Source organism: Dreissena polymorpha, chromosome 11, assembly GCF_020536995.1.
Source record: "Dreissena polymorpha isolate Duluth1 chromosome 11, UMN_Dpol_1.0, whole genome shotgun sequence".
NCBI lineage: Eukaryota > Metazoa > Mollusca > Bivalvia > Myida > Dreissenidae > Dreissena > Dreissena polymorpha.
Window position 1 is genome coordinate 31,493,486 of NC_068365.1, and position 25,962 is coordinate 31,519,447.

Here is a 25,962-nt window from a genome sequence, read left to right on the forward strand (position 1 = left end):
TGATAATCCAGAGTGTACTCACAGTCTAAGCACATGTATTTAGCACAGTTTTCCCTGATGGCCATGTTTTTCAACAAACGGGAAGCATTTTTAAACTCAGCAGAGATATCATCAAAACAAATGTTCTGACCAAGTGTCATGAAGATTAGACAATAAATGTGGTCTCTAGAGTGTTAACAATGTTGATGACGCACGACGGACAAAAGGCAATCACAAAAGCTCACTATGAGCATATGTGCTCAAGTAAGCTAAAAATGCTTTATTATTGTAAGCCTGAATTTGCATGCTACTGGATGTGAACAATTAATATATATGAGCCGTGCTCTGTGAAAAGGTGGTTTAATGCAAGTACGTAAAGTGTCGTCCCAGATTGGCCTGTGCAGTCCACAGAGGCTAATCAGAGACGACACTTTCCACTTTGATGATATTTTTCGTTTAAAGAAAGTCGGCAAAAATCCAATTTAGGCGGAAAGTCACATCCCTGATTAGCCTGTGTGGACTGCACAGGCTAATCTGGGATGACACTTTACGCAGATACATTAAACCCCCTTTTACACAGAGCATGGCTCATATATAAATAAATAAATAAATAAAAAAAAATATATATATAGTGTGGCCTTTTTAAGAGTGCCTACAGTGTTCATGTTGGTCTGGAAGACGTGCCAGCTTGGCTCCACAACCTCAAACATCATGTAGTACTCAAAGTTCTGCACAAAGTTGAGCATGCGTTGTCTCAGGGCAAAGGCGGCCGAGTACCAGCGCGCAGACTGAATGCTGTACATCTTGGCTGTCTTGTTACCAACCCAGACACTGCATAGTTGCCTCTCAACGTGCTTGGTGTAGAACAAATGTCGGAATAACATCTGGTATCTCGTTAAAGCCTGGAATTAAAGCACGGCTATGTTTTATAGCATAATATTCAAGACAACATCAAGATAATAGAGGGACTTGGAAATACTCAGCTTTGGTAGTGCCATTACTAATGTGTTATTCTATATGAATACAAAATTCAAAAAGTGGATGACAACAAATAACATGAACAACTTGTAAATAAAACAAGAGATGTGTTTGTAAGAAACACTATGCCACCTATTGCACCGCTTTGAAGCCATATATTTGACCTTTGACCTTAAAGGATGACCTTGACCTTTCACCACTCAAGATGTGCAGCTCCATGAGATAAACATGCATGCCAAATATCAAGTTGCAATCTTCAATAATGCAAAAGTTAATGCAAAACTTTAACCAAGGTTAAAGTTTTGGGACACACACAATATATGAATGAATGACAGACAGACAGACAGGCCAAAAACAATATATCCCCGATCTTTCGATCCGGGGGCATAAAAATTCTGCAGTTAATCAACCAGTAGGATGATGCACTGGTATGTATGTATTTTTCCTTTATATACCATGCAGTGCTCAATATGCACACATTTTTAAATGTTTGGACAAAATCATAATTCAATCATATTGTTTATCTAAACATATGAGCACAAAGTAAATACAACTGTACACTAGAGATACCTTCCTGTTGAGGACCAGAGAGACAGGCCATTTCACCACATAGTCAAATGTGAAAGACTCGAGGCCAGAAAGATGAAGGTCCGTGGGATCACTGCGGTATCTCTTGTAATCTGGAACAACAACAACAGTACACGGACTGGAAGTTTGACCCTTTACCTTTTCAGATGGGCATTTCATCCATTTGTAGTGCCTGAGAAAATCAATCAAATTAATGAAATACTTTTCTACAGCGTGGGAATTCCCCACAGGCTGTTCAGGTTTCATGCTGGTTGCCTATAGACACTTTCACTTGGCTACTGAGCAGGAAGGGGTTAACTTAAATCAGACTTTGAACATGTAAATGAGTGCATCAGCCTAAATTTAAGCATAGTGTTAGGAACAATGCAGAAACAACTAATGGGACATCTGCATCCTTTGAACACTGTCTAGTTAGTGTTCAATAAAGTAATAACAATATATGTATGTTTTTATACCAGATGTTAAATTTAAAGTTAAGTATTACAATTTTACCAGTCAGTAATGCTTTTAACTGCTAACATATCATGCTGTATCAAATAGGGTTGATTTGCACTCCTTACCTCCTTCCAAATTGGTTTCAATTGAAAGAATTGTGAACATCTGTGTGATCAAGTCATACTGCAGCAAATCCACTCTGAAATTGACAATTATTCCTCGATTTTATATATCTATTTTACTTTCATTTACGTAAGTATGATAGTAAAATATGTTATCTAATATTTTAAAATAATGATTTTGTTAGTAAAATTGTTCAAATATTACCTTAATGATTTGTTACCCTTGCCCTGTTTGACATCAAACAAAACACTATTTTCTTTTATCAATTTTGAATTATTAATTACACCGCTTCGTGCTTACCCTATACCATGTGATACAGAGTGAGTTGAACAACCTTGATTTACTTCCCTTTATCAGATTGTGCAGGGTCAGTTTGAAGCTGTTTAAGGATTTTATCTTACAAGTTAGCATGTATCATCCTCCACCACCATAAACGTAATAACTAAACTTAGCATAACTGTAAAGTGTAATGACATTGTCTTGTTTACTTCCATAACTTCATTTAATGTAACTGACTTGACATAAACCACTACTGACCAAATGTTGTCTCCAAATGACCTGGATTAGCCAATGAAAAATTAGTACTCTGTACGAGGTTAGATAATGATACATATATACAATTGTGTACTTGTTTCCAGGTTTTGATTAACGATTTTACATAAAACATCTTGCCCAAATATTTGTTTAAGCCACAGACAAAGCTAAATGGTTCCATAGAAGACATTTAAAAGACAAAAACAAGTAAATTCATTGAATAGATATCTCCTGCCAAAAATAAATTTAGTGACAGACAGACGAAAGAATTGATAGACCGATGGACTGAGAGACAGACAACGCCAGTTCTATTATCCTCCTCCTTTGGTGGGGGATAATAATATTCTTTCAAACAGACGTGGAACGGAATCTTTTCACAAATAATTCATATATTAGCAAAACTTACATCCATGCAAGGCCCAGTGTCTCATTTTCATTTTCTACTAAGCCTAGGGCTTACATTGTCATCCAAAAAATTAGCGATAAGCAACTTCTGCTTAAACCAAACCAATTTGGCGAGAGCCTCCATAAAATGTCTCCATAAAATAGGTTAAAACAAGAGCTGTCTCCATAGGATGACATACGCCCCCCCCCCCCGAAAAACACCTTGATAGAAGTTATGAGCATTTTTCGAAACCTAAATGCAGATTTCTAAACCTAAGCGCGGACCCAAAGTTCAAGGTCAAGGTCAAAGAGGTCAAAAATTTTGTGCATATGGCAAGGCCTTGTCCATATACACATGCATACCAAATATGAAGGTTACATCTAAAGCCATATAGAAGTTATTAGCATTTTTCAAAACCTATACGCAAAGTGTGACGGATAGACAGACGGACAGACAGTGCGATCACTTTATGCCCTCCTACGGGGCATAAAAAGAAGAACCTTGATTAAGAAATCTAAATTGGGCTACTGCAAAAATTCAAACAAGAGCTAAGCTCAACATTACGTACTTGAGATCATCTTTGTACGGGTCCACGTTAGCAGTGCTGGTTCTCAGTGCCAGCTCCAGCAGGGACTCCAGCCTCACACAGTGGATGTTCTCCAGGTCCTGCTTCATCTCATCCTCCGTCATGTCCATGAACTGAACAATGAAGTCTCCCTTGTCCAGTAGGAAGTAGTGCTTGATAGACCTGAACAAAGGCAAGCAACATTGAGAAATTTTATGCAAACTTTGGATTAAGGGCAGTGGCAGTGATTGAACAAAAGGCCCTCATGTAAATTAATGCAAATGCATACACCCTCATATAAATATATGCAGACGCATAAACTTTGATATAAATACCTGAACAACATTAAACGGCCCCTGAACCTCATTGAATGGCCATTAGAACATTAAAAACAAGGGACAAAATTGTCACAAAACCAGGTTTTCATTGTGAAAAAAAATCTGATAAAGGGAGAAAACTCAAACTGAACTTTTGAAATGAACAAACAAAATTAACCCCCTTTGTAAGTTTTTTTTTTTTTTTTAAATCTATTTTTAGTTGTGGCGACCTTGACATTGGAGATATTGACGTGATTATTTCGTGCGACACACCGTCCCATGATGGTGAACAAATGTGCCAAATGATTTTAAAATCTCACAATGAATGACATAGTTATGGCCAGGACAAGCTCATTTATGGCCATTTTTGACCTTTGAACTCAAAGTGTGACCTTGACCTTGGAGATATCGACGTAATTATTTCGCGCGACACACCGTCCAATGATGGTGAACAAATGTGCCAAATGATTTTAAAATCTGACAATGAACGACATAGTTATGGCCCGGACAAGCTTGTTCCGCCCGCCCGCCAGCCAGCCCACCTGCATTCGCCAATCTAATAACCAGTTTTTTCCTTCGGAAAACCTGGTTAAAAACCTGGTTAAAAAACCTGGTTAAATATGACAACTGAACATGATGGAAGTGTCCTCAGAAACTTTTTAAATACAGTCCATAAACCTGACTAAATCGTCCTCAGAAAGTTTAAACATACGGCCCTTACACCTTACTGCATTGCCCTCAAAAGGTTTAAAATCCCTTTACAGTCCCTTAACCTGATAGCATTTCCCCAAGAAACTTTAAAAAATAAGGCCCCTGTACCTGACTGCATTGCCCCCAGAAAGTTTAAAACGACTGTTCCTTAACCTGATTGCATAAGCCCTTAAAACTTAGAAAATTCGGCCCCTGTACCTAATTACATTGCCCTTAGAAAGTTTAAACCTACAGACCTTTAACCTGATTGCATTGCCCTCAAAAACTTAAAAAATGCGGCCCCTTTACCTAATTGCATTGCCAGGGGTGTCAATTGGCCAAAATCTAAAATCCTGAAAATAGGCCTATCGTTTTGGGGCCAGAGCAAAAAAGGGTTAATAATTCATGTAACTATGTTTACTATCGTATATAACTTTGTAAACAATATGTCAAAGTAAAATAATTTGTGTTTAAGATGACATTTTGTGACAATAATCTAAAAATTTCAGAAAAAAATCCTCTGATTTATATCAATATCAAAATGGGTCCTTAAGGGCCAAAATCCTGATTTCAGGCATAATCCTGAACTTTGACGCCTCTGATTGCACTAGCTTTGACAATAAATTCCGTGTACCTGATTCTTGCAAGCAGTTCCTTCTCCTCCATGAGCAGGTCCAGTAGTAGCTTGCTGGCGTAGCTGTAGGCCCGCTCTATGTGCTCATAGTACTTCTTCTCCTTCAGCGTGTACACTATCTCCTCTGCACTGGGGCATTGCACATCACGACCTGAAAGATAGGGACCATAGATGAATATTGATTAATATAGACATCGATTTATCTGTTGGCATTTCTAATAGGCAAACTAGCTAATCGGCTACTATAATTTTGAAAAAGAAGCTTAAATTTATTCACATAACATTTTTCCTTTTTTAAATTAACAAAATGGCTGCACATTCAGATTAAATTGTGATGGATTTTTTTTACATGGATATTATTTATAATTTATTTTGTTACAGGGATTCATTAATTTGAAAGCAGTATAATGCTAGTAATCATAATTGTCACTTCTCACAATATTATATCATATGACTATAATATTAGAAACAAAATCTTAAAATGTTTAGTTTGTGATTTTTTACTCCAGTGTTTTAGCTGAAGAATTTAATATTGTAACCTGTGTGTATTCATGGTTCAAACAGAAATCTCAAACCTAAATTCAAGCACTTTTCAAGGACTTTTTAAGGCCAAATTTTCATTTTCAAGGCCGATTAACACAGTATATATCATTTATTTGCTTGAACACATTAAACTTATTTCACAATAACTCATACGTGTTATTTATAGTCATTACATACAAATACACGTTATCCATCCTTAACTCAATGAGTCTCACATATGTATTTACTTTTTAAAGTTATTATAAACAAACACATTGTCTCTTTCTATGCTCACATCAAACAGACTAGTTCATTTTATTTAAACATAAGTCAGTTACTATTACATTTTGTATTTCACAGGGCTGTTGTTGTTTATGACTGTTTTAGATTCAACAGTTTTAACAATAGTACCTTCCTGTTTCACCAAAAAACACATTGCAGGAACCCTGTTTGCTTCTCAATGTCATGTTTTCTTTGTGGGTTTCCTCTTTATAGTGGCTTTTCAAAGCGCTTTCCCCCATTCCCCCGACACCAATGGTCTTCATATAGACCAAACATTGTGCTTTTCGAATGTCATTTGTTTTCTGTACCCAGGAATATTCATAAGTTTCGCGCAAAACATAACGATAAACGTCATTTTGACAACTTGTTTATGACCAGAAAATAGCGCCATGAATATTCATATTTAAAGAATGTTGACGTTTCGTATAAGTGGTAATTATTTAAGCATTTTTCTGCATTTCATCAGTGTTTATGACCAGAAAGTAGTGCCAGGAATATTCAGTTAACCACTCTGCTTTGAAACGACACTACCCCATCGCTGCATTTTGACTCGCGAAAATAAATCACAACGGAGAACCTCTGACCTAGTACACATAATCTGTGACGTGTACACTTAACGTTTCGTACCCAATAGTGTACGAAACTTAAATTTCGTACTCAACTTTTTGCGCAAAGGAATTTATGATAAATTTTCGTAATATTTTCCTTAAGAACGATTAAAGTTCATGGCAATGATAAAAGTAATTTTGAACAGAAATAAACATTTTCAAGGCTTTTTTACATGAAATAAGCACTTTTCAAGCACTTTTTCAAGGCCAACCTTAGTTCAAGGGCTTTTCAAGCCTAGGACTCGTTTTCAAGCACTTTTCAAGCCCTGTGCGAACCCTGGTATTATAATTGTTTCAAAGGGTTGTTATTCATTTTTTACTATTATCAACTGAACTTTGGTCTTATCAAAGAGATTACTTTACCTACTAACACTTTTCTTTGGTAAGCTGTTTTACCAGTACTAAGAGAACATTCTCAGGCCAGTAACTGACAACTGCTCTACTTAAATAACAGGTACGAGGGAAATTGCCGTAAACATAATTTCAGGACCATAATTTCCCCGTACAATTTGCCAGACCAGAAATCAGACCTTCATTTTTCTGACTTGTATTCCAGTGCTCTTCTAATTCAGATAGAATACCAACTCAAACCTTCAATAAGAATCTCAATTATTATCAACACATACATGTAAAGGCCACTTACCGCACTGTCTCACCACATTGAGGTATTTGCCTGTGTTGAGTATCTTGTCAGCCATCTGTTCCAGGAACACTGGTATCCTCTCACGACAGATCGTGTAGTGGTGCTCCCAGTAGGTAAACCATAGGTTAAGGAACTTTCTTATACATTACTTAATTAATAGTTCAAAATCAAAGGCAAATTTGAGACATTTCACCAATGACTATAAATCAGGATCCTGTCCTTTCAAAGATCTTTTAACAAATTTATGTTATGACTGGATACTAGCTCACAACAAATAGATATTTTTGGATCAATATGATCCTGAAATAAAGAACATGCTACAAAAAAGTCTAAACAAACAAGCAAATCCCTTGACATGAGGTATAATCCTAAAAAAATAATTAAGTGCATGGTTATTGTTTTTATCCCTTGCACCCATGCATTTCATACACCCATGCAGTTTCATATTGAAATCTTGTAGCGTATCTGAGATATAGCCCTGAAAAGTTACATAATACAAAAACAGCAAACGGCAATAACTCTTATTCAAGAAAGTGCAGGGTTATGGTTCTTGTGCAGGGTACTTCTCCTCATTGATATTAATACACCCATGAAGCTTCATGTTGAAGTCTTGTATGGCATCTGAGATATAGCACTAACAAGAGCTGTCACTATAGGATGACTTATGCCACCTATAAACGCTTGGTAGTAGTTATGAGCTTTTTTCCAAACCTAAACGCAGATTTCGAAACCTTAACGTGGACCCTAAGTTCAAGGTCAAGGTCACAGGGGTCAAAATTTGTGTGCGTATGGAAAGGCCTTGTCCATATACATATGCATGCCAAATATGAAATTGCTATCTGAAGCGTCATAGAAGTAATGAGCATTATTCGAAATCTAAACGCAAAGTGTGACCGACAGACGGACGGACAGTCTGATCACTATATGCCCTCCTTCAGGGGCATAAAAATGTGTTAGAATATCAAAATAAATCAGAAAGCCACATAAACTAGAGAGCGGACACCATTCTAAATCCTTCAAATGCACTAAGTGACCCCGTGACCTAATTTTTGACCCGGCATGACCCATATTCGAACTTGACCTAGATATTGTCTTGATACAACTTATGACCAAGTTTGGTAAAGATCAGATGAAAACTACTTCAATTAGAGAGCAGACACCATGCTAAATCCTTGAAATGCACTAAGTGACCCCGTGACCTAGTTTTTGACCCGGCATGACCCATATTGAACTTTACCTAGATATTTTCTAGATACAACTTCTGACAAAGTTTGGTAAAGATCGGATGAAAACTATTTGAATTAGAGAGCGGACACGAAAAGTGTGACAGACTGACAGACAGTGCGAAAACTATATACCCCCTTTTCTTCGAAAGGGGGCATAAAAAGTTACATCATACAAAAATCAAAGGGCAAAAACTCTTATCAAACAAGAAACAGTCAGAGACAGGTGATGCTCCCCAAAGGTTTTTTTTGTCACAATATTGCACTATATATTCAGATAAAAGGAAACGTCTTGAGGGCACAGTAGTTGGGGGGACAAGAATTTTTTTTATATAAAATTTCAAAGGGCCATAACTCTGTGAAAAATCATCCGACCAAAACCCGCTGATAATATGCACATCTCCTTTTGGTAGTAAAGCTTCCCATAAAGTTTCATTGAATTCCGGTCATTAGTTGCTGAAAAATAGCCCGGACAAGAATTGCTCTATATGTACAGTTAATGGAAAATTTCAAAGGGCCATAACTCTGTGAAAAATCATCCGACAGAAACCCGCTGATAATATGCATATCTCCTCTTGGTAGTGAAGCTTCCCATAAAGTTTCATTGAATTCCGGTCATAAATTGCTGAGAAATAGCCCGCACAAAAACTGTGCACGGACGGACGGACGAAAGGACGGACAGACAGACGAAATTTTTTTGGGGGAGCATATAAAAGTGAAGTGTTATGGTTTATATGCATGGCACTTCTTCTCATTGACATCTATACACACATGGAGTTTCATGTTAATATCTAATTTAGTTTCTGAGATAAAGTTATAAAAAGTTTTGTAACAGACTGAGGGAATGACAGACAGATGGACCAACAACGCCAAACATATATCCCTCCGCCTTTGGTAAGGAAAATAAATAGTGAACAAGAGCACCGCATAACGGGTGCCACGCTCGGCTGCGAAAGCTTGTCAGATTTTTTTTTTTTTTTAGATGTCACAGTGACCTTGACCTTTGACCTAGTGACCCAAAATGGGTGTGGAGTGTAGAACTCATCAAGGTGCATCTACATATGAAGTTTCAAAGTTGTAGATGGAGCACTTTGATTTTAGAGCCAATGTAAAGGTTTTAGAACGACGCTGGCGGACGGCTGACGGCGGACAACGAGCAGGCTATGACAATACCTCGGGTTTTCTCCGAAAACAGCCTCGCTAAAAATCTTTGGAGTTGGTGCTTGAAACATTGTATCATAACTTTAACGTTCCACATAATGCTTTATGAGATGGGCCCCAGAAATTTTTGTAAAAACAAGATCATTTATTTACTGAAACTGATTGTTTCAGTTAGCTATGATTTCTAGCAGAGCAACTTATGAAATTCTCATGATACATTCCCTGAAAGGCCCATATTGGAATGCGTATGCTTTTTACTAAATAAGTTATAAACCAATAAAGGATATTCATCATTGTATTCCTCCTGAAGTTTCTCCTTCTGTATAGTGACATTCTCCACCACCAGAAACTGTAGAATAAGTATCAACAAGGCTATTGTCAAGCAATATGGTCCCCTACCGGCTCCACCATTGTCAGAAATTTCACCATTTTCAGATTATTTTTTGTGTGGTTGCCATAGCAACCACAATTTTTGACATAGGAACAAAATGAAATGCCGTGCATAATGTCCATATTGCCATCTATCCATGTTGCGAGTTTCATGAAAAAATATTAAGAACTTTTAAAGTTATCGTAGGATCCAGAAAAGTGTGACAGAAAGACTCACAGACAGACGCACAGACAGACTCACAGAGCGCAAACCATAAGTCCCCTCCGGTGAAACCGGTAGGGGACAATAAAACATCTACATGAGCCTCAATCTAGGAAAACATGCTAGTAATCAAATACACTGACACTACTTGGTTAGTTTTCAATAAAAATCAATCAGAGTTGTTTAAGCCAGGCTAAATTAACATATATGTAGTCATCACAAACTAGGTACTATATATCGCACCCTTGGTGCAAAAAGGTACCATATGATATTGAAAATAGAAGGCACATGGTACCTTTTTTGCAGCAATGTGGCATTATATGTTAAATAATTCCACCATTCTCTTATTTTTCAAACTTAATTTTGAAAATAAAACTAACGAAAATGGATTGAGAAAAAAATATCACAAACTCTAACGGTGTCATTTAAAAGGATTAAATCAGGTCACTATGCAGGGCATATTTTCTGTGTTTTTTTAATAGGTGGAAAAAAAACAGCATAATTTTTACAGCAGTTTTTCCCTCAATGCAGGTGAAAGGAAATAAGGTCATGTGGCCTGAACTAGAAATAGTTCAGTGTCTCTTTCTCACCTCAGAGTATGGGTCTGTTATGGTGCCTTTATATATCCACTTCTCCAGTATCTCAAGGTATGGAACACAGGCCTGTTGGACAAATACTTCAAACTTAAAACATCAAATTAATGCTTAAATTCTTAGATTATTTAATAAACAAGAGCTATGTTACAAATATGACTAATGAATTATACATCCCACACAGCTTTGTCAGTTATGTTCAAGGGAAAATAACTGGAGTGTGTGGACCACTGGGAATAAAAGAAGCTTCCTGCACTTCTACACTCCGTCGAGATGACATATTTCAAGTTTAAATAAAATCATTTGGGAAGTTTTCTTAGCAACATATGCCTGCAGACCAACCAACAAGAAAACAGATCAAACCCACCGATATGGCCCATCCTCACAGGGGTATAACAACATCTATAATATTAAAATGAATACTTTTTAATAGATTTACACCATAGCCCTTTGAGATTAAAACAGTTATGTATATAACTTTTTTTAATTTAACAAACTTTAAATATGTCATAAGTGAAAGCAACAAAGGGAATGGTCGTGAAAAAAGGTTCTGTCACAATTACCTAGTAAAGAAATATATACATGTGATAATTCCACATTGTGTAAGGGACGCAACTACTTACAGACTGAGTGAGGTACAGACAGAGTTCCTGCCCTTTCACATCCCTACAACATAAGTAGGTGTAAACAGAATAGTCATGTGGTTTCAAGTCACAGGAAGCATATTATGAAGTAAAATATTTGCAAATGATGTCTATTCAAATTTATAATTTAAGAACAATCTGTGAATATTTCTCAAAAAATGTTAAGCTAATAAATGTGAGATGTTACAAGGTTACAGTATACTAAATATTTTTGGTGTTCAATGATATACCCTCTAACAAAGGTAAATTATTTATTTGAAGACAATTATCTGTATGGGCACTTGCCATGACTTTATTTTTGAATATTTCTGTGTGCATGTGGAATGGACAACATTATTTTATAAATACACTGTTTTGCTTTTAGGTAGGATACTACATGAGACTTTGACAGTTGGGGGGAAACCCTCATCAACTGGAGAGACATCACATTGCTGATGTCTTGGTGCCAAGTGTTTGCTTTCTTAAACTTGCCCATAGTCAAAGCTTACCCAATAAAGCTTGATGTTTTTTCATGCAGAAGACTTAGTACGGCTCCACCAATACATTCCCCCTGAAATACAGTCATTAAAAATGATTCTCAAAGCATCTTCAAGTACAGAATTACAATCTCTCTCTTTTTTAGTATAAATGAAGGTTAAGAAATTTACATGCTACAACAATTGGGGATCATATGGTAATCAATCAATTATAGAAAATAAGCTGATAAAACGTATATGTCAGGTGTTTAACACTAAAATTTATATGCAGAAGTACATGGTTTAGCCTGTGATGATTAATAGTACTACCTTTTTAATGCTGCTGGTTTTGTATTTACTTATAATAAATAACAAGAGATTACCAAGCAATATGGTCCCCTAGAGGTGAAAATCCACCATTGTCTGTATAAAATAATATTTTTTTTATATTATTTGTTGCCATAGCAACCAGAAATTTTGACATAGGAACAAAATGAAAGGACGTGCATCATCTCCATACTGCCATCTATATATGTTTCAAGTTTCATGAAAAAATATGAAGAACTTTTAAAGTAATCGCAGGATCCAGAAAAGTGTGACAGACTTACATACAGACTGACAGACAGATGGAGTGCAAACCATAAGTCCCCTCCGGTTCCACAATAATCATATTAAAGTCACAGTGACATGGCTGATATGATGTCTGCCATAGGGGAGATCCAAATCCCAACTAGTTTAGTTTTCTTAAGATTTTCACGTAAGACACCAAGTGCTGGTTTTACCCAGGAAGGGGACAATGGTGTCTCAATAAGCAGATAGAACCCTCGTTTCTATTGATATCACCCATCTTACCTTCTACAACACTTAACCAATGAGATGCTAAAGCAGTCTTACCCTGTTAATGGAGTTCGACACAGATGCCATGATATCCAGGGTTTTGATTGAGGGCTGGATGTAAAACCACAGCTTCTGAAGGGAGAGACTGCCCTGAAAATAATATAAATGTAAACATACTGAAAGAACATAGCATACAAAATACATATTCAAATCAAATACTTTTGTGGACTAACTGGAGATCTGTTTTTTAGAATCAAAACATTTTAGGTCCTACCTCCATATTATTTGATTGCAGTATGAAAATCCAGTTCCTAATGGTACAGTTCTGCTGAATTGTCTTAAGAACTCCTTTAATGACTTTTATTTAAAATCAAATTCAAAATAAATGTACTCTTACGAGTGTTTGTAATCTAGAAAGCTGGTTAATACAATTTTGAGCTGCTGCTGTAACTATGATACCAAGTATGAAATAATATCATATTGATACCGATTATAATGGCTGAACTTAAAATTAATTTTAAATAGTAAGACAAATCTTTAGACTAAGTTCTGAAAGCATGCGCTTACATTTCTGAGTCATTACTTCAGCTGTGCTTCACATTTTAAATATATTTACACTTATTTTCACAACAATAATTAAAATCAACACAACCTGTGTTTGTGAAACACAATGCCACCTACTGCGCTATTTTAGAAAATGCTTTTAAGTCACAGGCCCATTTCATTGCCAAAAATCAATGGACAAGTTTGAAACTTACACTTTATCAGTGAGTCATGTATTTAGGCTCTCATAACAAAAATCAGCTAAATATCTGAAAGAGTGGCCTAAAAAACCTTCGGAAAACGGTAAACATAGAGAAAATTTCAATGTCCAAGGCCAATAACTTCGTCAAAAATCATGGACGGGAAACGAAACTTACATTTAATCTGTAAGTCATGTAGGTAGACTCACATACCAAAAGTCAGCTCAATATCTGAAAGTGTTGAGTAAAACAAATCTCCTGAAAACGGAATGCCAGACTTACAGACAGTCCCACTGCTATATGCCACTAAAGGGCAAAATCTCTTATAATTCAACTTAAAGGCCTAGTTTACCAAATCTTTTGTCCCTCAATGGGGGTATTCTACTTGATGTTCTGTTCCGAAAAATATCTTAATTTCATTGATTGCTGTTGATAAGATTTTAAGCACTGTTACTACAGCAGGTTGCCGGTACACTGGGATAAAATACAAGCAATGTGGGGGAGGTCCAAAACACGAGACTTAAATTAAGCCTTTATGGTGACTTTTATGACTGTATACAAGCCATGCACTGCGTACATGTCTGAGCTGCTGCTCCAGCTGTGCTACCAGCACCATGTAGTCCTTGATCAGGGTGCGCATGGCAGAGCTGAGGGCATGGTTCACCAGGCCGTACTCAAACGCTGACTTCTCTGAAATGAGTACAAGGAATATTAGTGTTGCGGTATAATAGTGGGAATGGTGTCGGCTTTGCAATCAAGAGGTCCCAGGTTTGATCCACTTTCCAAGACATTTCTCAAGATTTTTTCCCCAAGACACCAAGTACTGATTCTTTTAAGGAACAGACTCAAGAGTGTTACAAAAAGCTTTTGATGCAATCAAGCTTAAATAAATGTAGCAAATACTCATGTCTAGATTTGATTTATCTATTGTTTTAAAGTTTAGTCTCCATTTGAGGCTTACCAACTCATACATCATTACAACACATTATTTTATAGGTCAAAATATGGAAATTTCGTGAATATTGTCAGTACATTTGACTTTGTAACACAACAATAAAAAAGTATATGAAATTAATGTCCATTAAACACAAACTTATTACAATTTTTAAATTAAACACAACTGTAAGTAAAATTGAAAATAAATGTGTTTAAGAAATTGTTATACACAAATGGACAGCCCTTTCTTAACCAAAAATATTTCTTAAATTTCAGTTTCTGTATAACAAGGCATTTCCTTACTTGTTTCAATGCTTTCAGATGCGTTTCAGTCTAAATAATTACTAAAACCATGAATAAACAAGATATGTGTTTGTCAGAAACACTATGTCCCCTTCTGCGCCGCTTTGAAGCTATATATTTGACCTTTGACCTTGAAGGATGACCTTGACCTTTCACCACTCAAAATGTGCAGCTCCATGAAATACACATGCATGCCAAATATCAAGTTGCTATCTTCGATATTGCAAAAGTTATGGCAAATGTTAAAGTTTGACGCAAACAAACACACAAACCAACAGACAGGGCAAAACAATATGTCCCCCACTATAGTGGTGGGGGACATAAAAATATTAATAACTCAATTAATTAATTTTTTACCTTCAATAAACCTAACCACAGTTGAATAGTTGGAAGCCAGTGGCAAAATTCTCTTCACCATTTCTTGCAGGGAGGCATCTGTGAACATAAATAAAGCTTTGTCACAAATGTTATTACTGTAATATCCCCAAATTGCTTTGTCAGCTATGTTCAAGGGCAAATTACTCTGTAAATAATTGAGCATACATAGTCTTGAATATCTACACTTCATGGTTATGGCATATTTCAAGGTTAAATACAGTCGCTTCACAAATATGGAAAAACTTGCTCCACAAACATACAACATTTTATGCCAAGTGACCAACCGACCAACAAACTGACCGACAGAAAGAATCCAATATACCCCTTCACAAACTTTGTTTGCATTTGAACATGTGAAATATATAGGAAAAATAAGGCTTCATGATGACATAAAGATATAAATACAGTACAAAAAAGTATGTTTTGGCAGAAAGTAAACTAAAGCACTCATTGCAATGACCACCAAAGACTTGTGATCAACTTGAAAGGCATAAAATAATACAAGAGCACCGCATAACAGGTGCCAACGCTCGGCTGCGAAAGCTTGTCAGAATTTTTTTATTTAATTTTTTTAAGAGGTCACAGTGATCTTGACCTTTGACCTAGTTACCCAAAACTGGGTGTGGCGTGTAGAACTCATCAAGGTGCATTTACATATGAAGTTTCAAAGTTGTAGGTGGAAGCACTTTGATTTTAGAGCCAATGTTAAGGTCTTAGCACGACGCCTACGGCGGATGGCGAGCTGATAACTATTACCACTTTCATATAGAAGCATACAAATTGCATATAAATACACACAAGGACAACATGTAAATTTGATTTTCCATTGCAATTTTTGTTTACCTAAGACACAATAATCAATACAAGTGGGTATATGTATTTAGTGCAATAAAAACACACACAACTAATTTATTCAACACAATATACCTAGACTTTGGTCAATCATGAATTCTTTTGGAGCATATCGCTCAGTGAGGGCTCTAGCCAGTATGTACTTCCCCTCTATACCCTGGAGAAGACAAAGAGGGCATATTAAACAGTGACAACAAATTCTGAAGCTGAGAACAAAGATGGAACATTGTCCATTGTATTATATATCAAACTAATTTATATATTTTTATATATTATATAATTTATATCTTATATAATATAAAAGATGTTAAGAAATCATTATTTGTCTACCTCAAAATACTCCATCAATAGCAATGTAAATTAATCAGTATGTTATTAGGTACTTTGCAAGTTGCATATTGCCATGTTGATTTGTGAAGTCCTGTATATTAGAAGAATTAGAACTAACACAAAACAAATACAGCAATTGGACAATAATTATTGTTCCTGTGTGGGTTTGTAATAAGTAAATGCAGAAAAAGTATTTGATTGGTTGTTATTTTAAAAACCATACAAACATCTATGCAAATATTTCTTGATAACAGCAGAATATTGTGACGATAACCATTGAACACACACAACATATATGCCAATATCAAGCCTCTTTCCTTCCTTATAGGCTTATAATTGTCAATACCCAAATTTGTATTAAGATGAATACAACAACACTTTGTTTATTACATTGAGGGTCTTTAAAAAGAAAAACAAGATATGTGTTTGTCAGAAACACTATGTCCCCTTTCGCGCCGCTTTGAAGCTATATATTTGACATTTGACCTTGAAGGATGACCTTGACCTTTCACCACTCAAAATGTGCAGCTCCATGAGATACACATGCATGCCAAATATGACTTTGCTATCTTCAATATTGCAAAAGTTATGGAAAATGTTAAAGTTGGAGCAAACAAACACACAAACCAACCAACCAACAGACAGGGCAAAAACAATATGTCCCCCACTATAGTGATGGGGGCCATAAAAATCTAGCTTAGATACTAATTTGTGATAAATGGCTAATTTGCTGAATGTAGGAGCAAGCCTTGAATTGAGACAACAGATGTTTATTAGATGTTGGTCTGTTGATGGTGGTAATGCCTTACCTGTAGGCAGCACAGCAGATCATCCAGGATGGCGTGCTCCTGCATCATGGTAGGCAGGCTGCCCAGGGGGACAATGTTCTGAGGAAAAAGATAAAAAGAAAATAGCTGTGAAACAAGGCCTTAAAGTATGCAGATAGAGGGGAAAAAGTAAAATAACAAGGCATGAAAATATGTGTGTACAATTTATTTGTGTGGAAAGGCTGCTATGATGAAAATTAAGATCGAAAGGAAATAAAGTAGTGAAACAACAAGGCCTTTAAGTTTTCAGACAGAGAGAAAATTACTGTAAAAATAACAAGCCCTCACAGGCATAGTAATGAAATTACAAGGGCGTAAAGCATGTCTGAGTCTAAAGGGCATCAACAAGGCCTTTTACTTAAGTATGTTAACGTTTAACTGGATTAAAAACTGTAACTACTGAGCTGTGTATTTTGGGGAAAAAAAGATTGCCAGGTGAATAATGCTTTGTAAACATAGGAAATGGCGAAGAAATAATATTCAATTACTGTTTACAATGACCATGAACTAACATGTACAGTTTCATTTCAATATCTCTTTGAAACTCTTTGACACATCCTAGAATTCCAGAGTACAAATACGACATCTATGTAATTCTAATAAATTGCAGGCCGGAGGTTATGGGGTTTGGTCAGTGGCCTCAATAATGCTGAACACATTAACAGACATTTTATTTCACCAAATTTTCAATTGACATGCCTAAAATACAGTTAACCATCCAGTTATTAATCTTGATATAATCAATCTCTCAATCTTGATCAGTTCCTCCTTCCCAATTTGGTTTGAACACTACAACTGGAGTAGGTATGACATACAGAGTCTGTGGGTCCGTCCACGCCGACAATGAAGTCCATGGTGAGGGCTGGTCGCTGGAACAGCCAGTCAGGCTGGTGGGGAACATTTACTGAAGGGTAGAGCATATGTTCAGGTTGAGCATATTTTTTATATTAATTAAAAATATTTTAATATTCATAGACATTAATACCAAAGAGACTTACTATAGGCAATTTGAATTGCATGTATACTTAAGGATGCAGACCGTGGTAAGTAAAGCTAAAAGGCATCAAATAAATAAAGAAAATGTAATATTTTATGGAACACATTAGACAAATAAAACAATTTGGGCTATAACAATACAGTCTTTGACATTGTGTTTATTATTGTTACACTGCATACCGTTTCTTTGAATTGGTCTTTCCCTAAGTGCTTTCCGTAGAATTTCCGATGTTGTTACTTGAGAAAACGCTGGGCCCTCCTTCAGCTTTTTTAGCTGCATCTGTATCTGTTTAAATAATTAATATGGGTAGTAGTTGTAAATTATGTAGAGAAAGGCTTTGACAGCATTGCAAGAAATACTGGAGTGCTCTACCAGTGTAAACACCTTATGTCAATTTAGTATTGCGCATTTTGTGCATAACATCGATACTGCCTATTATGTGGACATGTGACATGTGTAACATTTGATATTCAAAGTCTGTGTCTATTGGTCACAATAATGTAGTACTATAGTTTTGTTTTTAAAACGGGTTGAATGTCGAGTGAATAAATGTTGTTCACAAAACACACATTGCTTTTCATGCTTAGACCAGCTTTTCATGCAAAGAACAAGTTTCATTATGATATTTTAGGTACAAACAGCAAACCAGCAGCTGTATAGCTCAATAAAATTTTACTGGCCACACCTTATCTACATTTTAAATTTTTTAATTTGTGTTACTTTAAAGTAACAAAGACCTCACCTTGACCTCTGGTGGAAAATAAAAGGTTGAGATTACACTTACGATGCCATGTAAAAACATTAGATATTATGAAGGTACTGATTTTAATGAGTTTTGCAGTTTCCAATTTTACAGACAGACAATCAGAGAGATTAACAGATGGCAAATATTCTATCGTGCCCACACCTGGTGAAGCAGGCACAAACGTAGCAGACCAATAGACTCTTCTTGTATTTTTGTGCTGTTTTTTGCCAAAATATTACTTTTTGCTTTCATATACTTTAGAACAGATTAACTACCATGCTAAAAGTTAAGTACTTAGGAGAAGAGTGTAAAATACAACATGAAACTTGCTAATTCTTAAACTGACATGTAACAAAATTATTTAAAATTCAAAATAACCAAGCTTGTAAGCAGACACTGAATCGAGCAAAATAGCATGCCATTTCTTCAAAAATGATACTTACAATCATACATTAAAAATATCATAAATAAAAAGCAGCAATTTCTCATTATTTTAGTAAAGTAAAAAAGGTAAAAAGGTTGAAGGAAGTATGATATTAATTCAGTTTGTGTACTGATTGTTATAATATAGTGAAAACACATACATTTAACATATGGTAAATTAAGCATATGAATGTACGAATGCCTTTGTAAATTGTGTGTGTATATACATATATAATGAAATTAATACAAGCTTTTTAACAGGATTAAAGCAGCTCTCTGTTTGCCTGTTAAGAAAATTAGCTCAAGATACCTCGAGCAGATTCTGAGGTGTGTATTTCGAGCCAGGGGCAAGTAACTGTGTCGGGATGTCATGGGGCGCAGTTGTGGCCCCTATTGCCTCTGCATGCTCCTTGAATATCGTCTCCAGCACCTCCTTCACCTGGCAATAACACAGACAAAAACATTGAAACATGCTTGTGCAAGCCAGCAAAAACTATTGTTAGACATATGGTGGAGAACAATACCAATTTATAGTTGTTTATGTCACAAGTGTTGAGAAAAATATTAAATAAAATGTGTTTAAAATCTCAATTATTAAACTGATTTCATCTACGGATGTGAATTAAGAATCACTTTATAGTATAAAAATAATACAAATAATATAAGATTTAACTAATTTTTGGGGAAAGCTTTTCTTATAACAGAGAAGACCAAATGAGTATGTAATTGGTTATCTAAGCTATTTATGCAAAAAACACAAATAGATTACCTTAAAATCGTCATGCATGAAAATGTAATATGAAAAGTATTTAATTACCAGAGTGCCAACTCGTTTCAAAATATGCCCGCAAAAAGGTCTGGATAACATTTATCAAGTTTAATGATTATACGATTAAAACTAGTTGCGTAAGAGAGAGAGATCAACTAAATTTTGCAAATTAAAGAATATTTATGAGCAATTATTCAGAAACTGAGGATCAGGTGATCTGGATAGCTGGTTATCACACTTGGCCAAGATTTTAAGCCTATAAACATGTTAAGACACATTGGGACCAAGTTTGATTATCATACAATACAAAATCTAGAAAAGTTAAAGTTGCAGTGTCAGTTGGCCAATATTCTACCATTCAAGGGCCATAATTCAGACATGTTTCATGCGTTCTTGCTGGTAATCAAACTTGGCTGAGATAACATACCCAACATACCCAAAAACATTATCACCAAGTTTCATTACTGTTGAGTCAGAGTGCGGACATGGTTAATTTTGTCTTTTTTTATTCAAGGGCAGGCCATACGTAAAAAATGTTTCAAGGGATCTAGCTGTTTATAAAACTTGGCACTATGTCAACAAACATCAGCAAGTTAAATCAGTTTGAGTAAGAGACTGGACAAGGTCAATTTGACCAATTCAAAAGTGCTTCTAGAAATCTGGCTGGTTATCAAGCATGGTAGAGTCATCATGCCCACCAACATTATCAACAATGATGATCCCATTTTAACTGTACGAGTTATTGAGCAGACATTATCCCCCTAAATGCAACCGGCCCGCCCCCTGCCTCCCGCCACAGGTGTTCTAAAAAAACGTATGATTTGTATCACATATAAAACAATGATTTAATAAACTAAATTTTAATACGTCAAAAAATGATTGAATAAACTAAATTTTACTACGTAAAAACATGATTAAATAAACTAAATTTTAATGGATTTTCTATGAGTCTGGGCTAAAAAATGTATAAGCATTTATTTGCCTATAATCAGTCTGACAGATCTATCATTGTTACAAAAACACTTGTAAAAAAATGGGTAGTGGTTTGGAAATTTTCAATTTGGGACCACCAAGTAAAGAGTATGTTGTCTGACCAAAATATACATGTTTGTTAAACTTTCTGAAAGTCTCCTTATGGTACATATTACAAAACAAACCTGGTGTTCATCTTCCAGCTTAGATAGAAAGAAGACAAGAGTATCCAGGTCTCGGACACTGAAAAAAAAGGAATTATATTTACATGTAGCATGTTATTCTACATAAAGAGGCTCGAGTCGGACATTGTAGCAGTCATCAAAATTCTTTGTTGACAAAGGAGACTCAATTTCTTAAATTATAAATTGATCCCAAGTTAATGTTATAATACCGCATATACCGGGTATTGAACTGAAAATATGAGCAAGTTCATTTAAACCTTCACTATTGCATGGCTTTGGAGATTGTTCTATTTTGATCACTGCTGTTGAATCTGTTACATTTCTATTTCAGATACTAGTGTTTCATGATTGAATCTATTGCAAAGTTTAGTTAACTTAAAGCAATTCACTTTTTTAATGATTCAAAAGTCTTAGGATTATAGAGACACTATCGAACATGTTCACTAGGAAGAACCAGAACATTGTGCTGATCAATGAAATGGATACCATTTCAACCGAATGGAAAGAATGAAAAGTATTCAATTTAATGTGGTGAATTTACAAAAGTGCATCTTTTATGCAAGCTGAAAAATAAATGAATCTTGCATTAATTAAAGCGAGATTATACGATTTTGTCAAATATTTATCAATTTATATAAAATGTGTAAAAAACTTATTATATATATATTTCAACATAAATTAAAATAAAAGTTAAGAAGAACATGTGTCGAAAAATGCGAAATAAGCCAGATATTTAATTCTGAAATAGAAAAACGGCTGTACAGCCGAATTCGCCAGCATGTATACCATACATGCATGATGTGAATCTAAACTTAGATTTACGGTTTATTTGAATTCTTGCAACGATATCTATTCATACGACACACGAACACTAACTCCAATTCTAATACAAAGACGAATGCTTAGGTTATTGTATGAAAATATGTACGTCACAATCGGCTCAGGGCGCTAATTTGTCTTTGCTGCATTTTATGAAATTCGGCTTTAAAGTATAATTTTTCTTGCCTATTGTGTGTTATTGTAACATATTTTATCAATATATTACAATTAAACAAATATAAAAAATCGTATAATCTCGATTTAAAAGATTGGTATCACAAAAAATAAGAATCAATACAACAGCTTCAAAGTAAATAAGAAGTAGATAATGTAAAGTTACATACTTCTTTGATTTCAAGTCATCATATTTAGCCATAAACTCAATTGGTGTTTTTGTAGACTCTGCAATTTTCCTCTTTGCCTGATTTGCTGAAACCTGTAGCAAAAGTTCAACAATCAAATCATAATGACAGCACATCAAATGTTTAAATGTGTTATTGGTACATTTGAACGAAGAATATTTTTTAACAGTTGATGAGGTTTAGTATGCGTTGGAAAAATTATTTATAGTGATACCTTTCAGAGCAAAAACTTTAAGACAGCAAATCATTCACAACAAATATTCTAAGAAAGACAAACCACATTACATGCATATGGCCCCTGCTGCCATGTAGTTCTTTATAAACAAGAGATGTGTTTGTCAGAAACACAATATGCCCCCTACTGTGCCGCTTTGATTTATTTATTTATTTTTATCATTTGGCAGGTACAGATAATTATCTCCCTTTAAAGCTTATTTCTTCCCTTGGATTTGTTTTTTTGACCTTTGACCTTGAAGGATGACCTTGACCTTTCACCACTCAAAATGTGCAGCTCCATGAGATACACATGCATGCCAAATATCAAGTTGCTATCTTCAATATTGAAGAATTTATTGTAAAAGTTTAACCAAGGTTAAAGTTTGTGACAGACAGACAGACAGACGGACAGACACATATGATGACAGACAGACAGGCCAAAAACAATATACCCCCCGATCATTTGATCCAGGGGCATAAAAATAATGAAAACAAACTAAACAAGAAACTGTATATATTTGGCAACCATAAAATGTTTAAGCTTGCATGTTAACATTAAAACATTTTTGGTTCCAGACCCTTAAAGACACCATTTAAGCCATCAATAGGAGTGACATTTCAAGAAAATTGTTTATTTGCTGCAAATTCAGTTCAATAAAAAGTATTGAGGTATTTTTAGCCCCTATGCCTAACATAAATCTTGAACCAATTCGAGTTACATTTGTGGTGATGTAGGGTGTGGTATTTTTCAACAGCATTTCTGTATACACTTCCGCTCCAACAGTATCTGTTGATCTAACACTGAAATAAAATGTCTTAGCATTCATGTTGAGATTACCAAAGTGATATACTAGTAAAATTATGTAACCTATTGACATATCGTATTTAAAGTGAATTGTTCACGGTTTGGTTAAATGCTGATCAAAGAAAAGAAACAAACTCATAGATGCAAAAGAATGCACATATTATATTCAAACTAATCAATTAATACTCTTATTTTATAAATTTGTTATAGGCTTACATAAGTGCTGAAGATATGTTGGCAATAATTTCAAAAGTCTGAATGGCCCAGTGATAGCGCATTCGATTGTCATAACTTTGAATCCTGTGAAAGCTTATATTTTTTTATTAAACTTTTTTCTTGCTTTTATTATAATTTAGTTAAAGACCATTCATAATATAATTGTTTGTGTTGCTAGTGACTACATTTTTTAATGACTTTTAATCACAACATTCTGTGAACATTCCTGCTAATGAAAACAAACAACAACTTTGGATTAATTTCATTTGGATTCATTTCAGATAATCAAGAAAAGTTAAGATGCGTGAACCATGAAGTATCGAGACCTAACATACCTCAGTTGATTCATCAACTCGCTGACATGGTGGTGCACCTTGAACTCACTCATGACTTCGCCTGTATGTACTACTGAAAACGTATGAGAAATTCTTTAAAAATTCTATGAAATTAATATACATGTACTTAGATCTGACTTCTAGTACTGTTTTTAGAATGGAGAACATTATTAAGCACGTGAAAACCAAAGATGAGATTTACTGTACACCAATACTGAACTTATTTAACTGTGTCGTGTTCTGGGCAATACGTAGTAGGTCATATAATGCTAGAACACATTTATATTATATGTATGCTAAAATGAATTGATAACGTTTCTACTAATATTAATTTTTTATGTTCCCTTTTTTGTTATTTCAGAACACCAGAAAGCTGCTGAAGCATGCAAACTCCAGCAACATAGGCAGGCTGCTATTAAAGGATGAGTCAATCAATAAGACTTATAATTTATTAAATGCCCTGTTACTAAATACACTTAATATTAAATTGCTGTTAGTAAATAAACTTATTTAATGCACTGTTTTTAATTTTTAAATACACTCATTAAACATGCTGTAAAATGCTTAGTTTTTTATTATTATAACATGATTTTCACTACCCCAGGTTGGCTTTTTTAATTCAGCAAAAGGGTTACCAGACGTTTCCTCATATAAGGTAAAAATACATACATTCAAGTTACCATTACCGGATCAGTAGCATAATAAAGTTGTTCTGGTGAAAAGCACTGTTTTGAGACTTCTTTTACACAAGTTTGATTAAATATTAACTTTGCTTACTGATTCAGCACAAAGTCTTATTTTTAAACGCAGGCAAAATTTATTTGTGATACCTTTTTTCGTTGCAGAATTTATGCATTAACGGATCAGTTGTAGCCATAACGGATCACGTGATTGAAACCACTCAGGGGGCATCTAACGAGCTATTTGAACTGTCGAAACATGAACTGTGTTGTTTACAATGACCAAGTTACATTGCCAGTAATAAATTATATTCATTTTTTGTTATTAATTGTTTTCTATATGTGATCTTGTATCTACACTTTACGCATGGTGTTCTTGTGTGAATTATCTGTTGAAAATCCTTAATAGATGGAAAAGATATGGGCATCTTATAAACCATGTAAATTGTTTGAATCATATCTAATCATCGATATTGAACATGGAAAATAAATAAAACATTAAGATTGAAATCATTTATTGTAAGAATAAACAAGATTTGCATATGTTTTAATATAATATATTATCAATACGCATATTATCACGCTTGATCCGTTATTGCCCTAATTCTTCATTTCATTTAAGGTGTTGCAAAATCTTAAATACGAATCAAAACTGAAATGGACTTTTGAAGACAGAAATACAAATGTACTACTAAATGGACTTTAAATTAATGCGTAAACTTCTTACTTTCCAACAAAGTTATAGCATGTGCCCACGAAAAAACACCTCGATTTTGAAACGAGACGGAAGTCAACAAAGTCGTATATACATGTCAGCAAAACATACCGAAATGTTTGACAAAGAGTAGCCCCGATTTAAAGACAATGACTTGAAGATGCTGTGTGCAAAATATCATCTAAAAATATCAACTATTTATCGCGATACGCAGTGTTGAACATCAAAGTGATCCGCTTTAGGTAATGATCCGGTAATGGTAACTTGACTGTATTTCATATCTGGCCTAAAAATGTTAGGGTCAGGTGTTAGGGAAAAAAAGGTTTTCAAAATGTCATTTTTCAGAATTTTAACATGTTTTTTATAAGTTATTGTCCTTAATGCTTGCACCTTAATTTGTTTATATGATTGGGCACTATCCAACTTAAAAAGACTGTGAATATACATGCAATATAAGTCTCTGGTTAGTTATATTGCTTCAAAAATTCATTTGTTGACATTCCCGCTGAATGGTGGCGGCCATCTTGATTAAAATAATCTTAAACTGAGTATCGCATTTTGAATTG

General features: G+C 34.9%; 1 protein-coding gene across 6 annotated transcripts in view; it reads right to left on the reverse strand.

Moving 5' to 3' along the window:
• Nucleotides 1-25,935, reverse strand: part of LOC127851103 (gamma-tubulin complex component 2-like) — a 35,588-nt gene extending 9,653 nt beyond the window's left edge. For 4 of the 6 annotated variants that reach the window (XR_008035667.1, XM_052384634.1, XM_052384631.1 and 1 more), the window contains exons 1-23: nt 25,842-25,935; nt 24,002-24,074; nt 23,365-23,446; nt 22,412-22,503; nt 21,249-21,306; nt 19,633-19,761; nt 18,334-18,439; nt 17,973-18,061; nt 17,140-17,217; nt 16,076-16,157; nt 15,128-15,205; nt 14,109-14,221; nt 12,846-12,938; nt 11,985-12,046; nt 11,476-11,518; nt 10,850-10,921; nt 9,955-10,016; nt 7,284-7,396; nt 5,229-5,379; nt 3,591-3,770; nt 2,106-2,179; nt 1,528-1,637; nt 636-881 (exon numbers count right to left, since the gene is read on the reverse strand). Coding sequence is in view for 5 of the 6 variants with exons in the window: in XM_052384634.1 (XP_052240594.1) it covers nt 636-881; nt 1,528-1,637; nt 2,106-2,179; nt 3,591-3,770; nt 5,229-5,379; nt 7,284-7,396; nt 9,955-10,016; nt 10,850-10,921; nt 11,476-11,518; nt 11,985-12,046; nt 12,846-12,938; nt 14,109-14,221; nt 15,128-15,205; nt 16,076-16,157; nt 17,140-17,217; nt 17,973-18,061; nt 18,334-18,439; nt 19,633-19,761; nt 21,249-21,306; nt 22,412-22,503; nt 23,365-23,446; nt 24,002-24,054 (2,166 nt within the window). In the remaining variant the exon portion in view is untranslated. Of the gene's footprint in view, nt 1-635; nt 882-1,527; nt 1,638-2,105; nt 2,180-3,590; nt 3,771-5,228; nt 5,380-7,283; nt 7,397-9,954; nt 10,017-10,849; nt 10,922-11,475; nt 11,519-11,984; nt 12,047-12,845; nt 12,939-14,108; nt 14,222-15,127; nt 15,206-16,075; nt 16,158-17,139; nt 17,218-17,972; nt 18,062-18,333; nt 18,440-19,632; nt 19,762-21,248; nt 21,307-22,411; nt 22,504-23,364; nt 23,447-24,001; nt 24,075-25,786 lie in introns of all 6 variants that reach the window. The other 2 variants (XM_052384633.1, XM_052384632.1) reach the window with 2 other exon arrangements.
• Between the last annotated feature and the right edge of the window lie 27 nt (nt 25,936-25,962).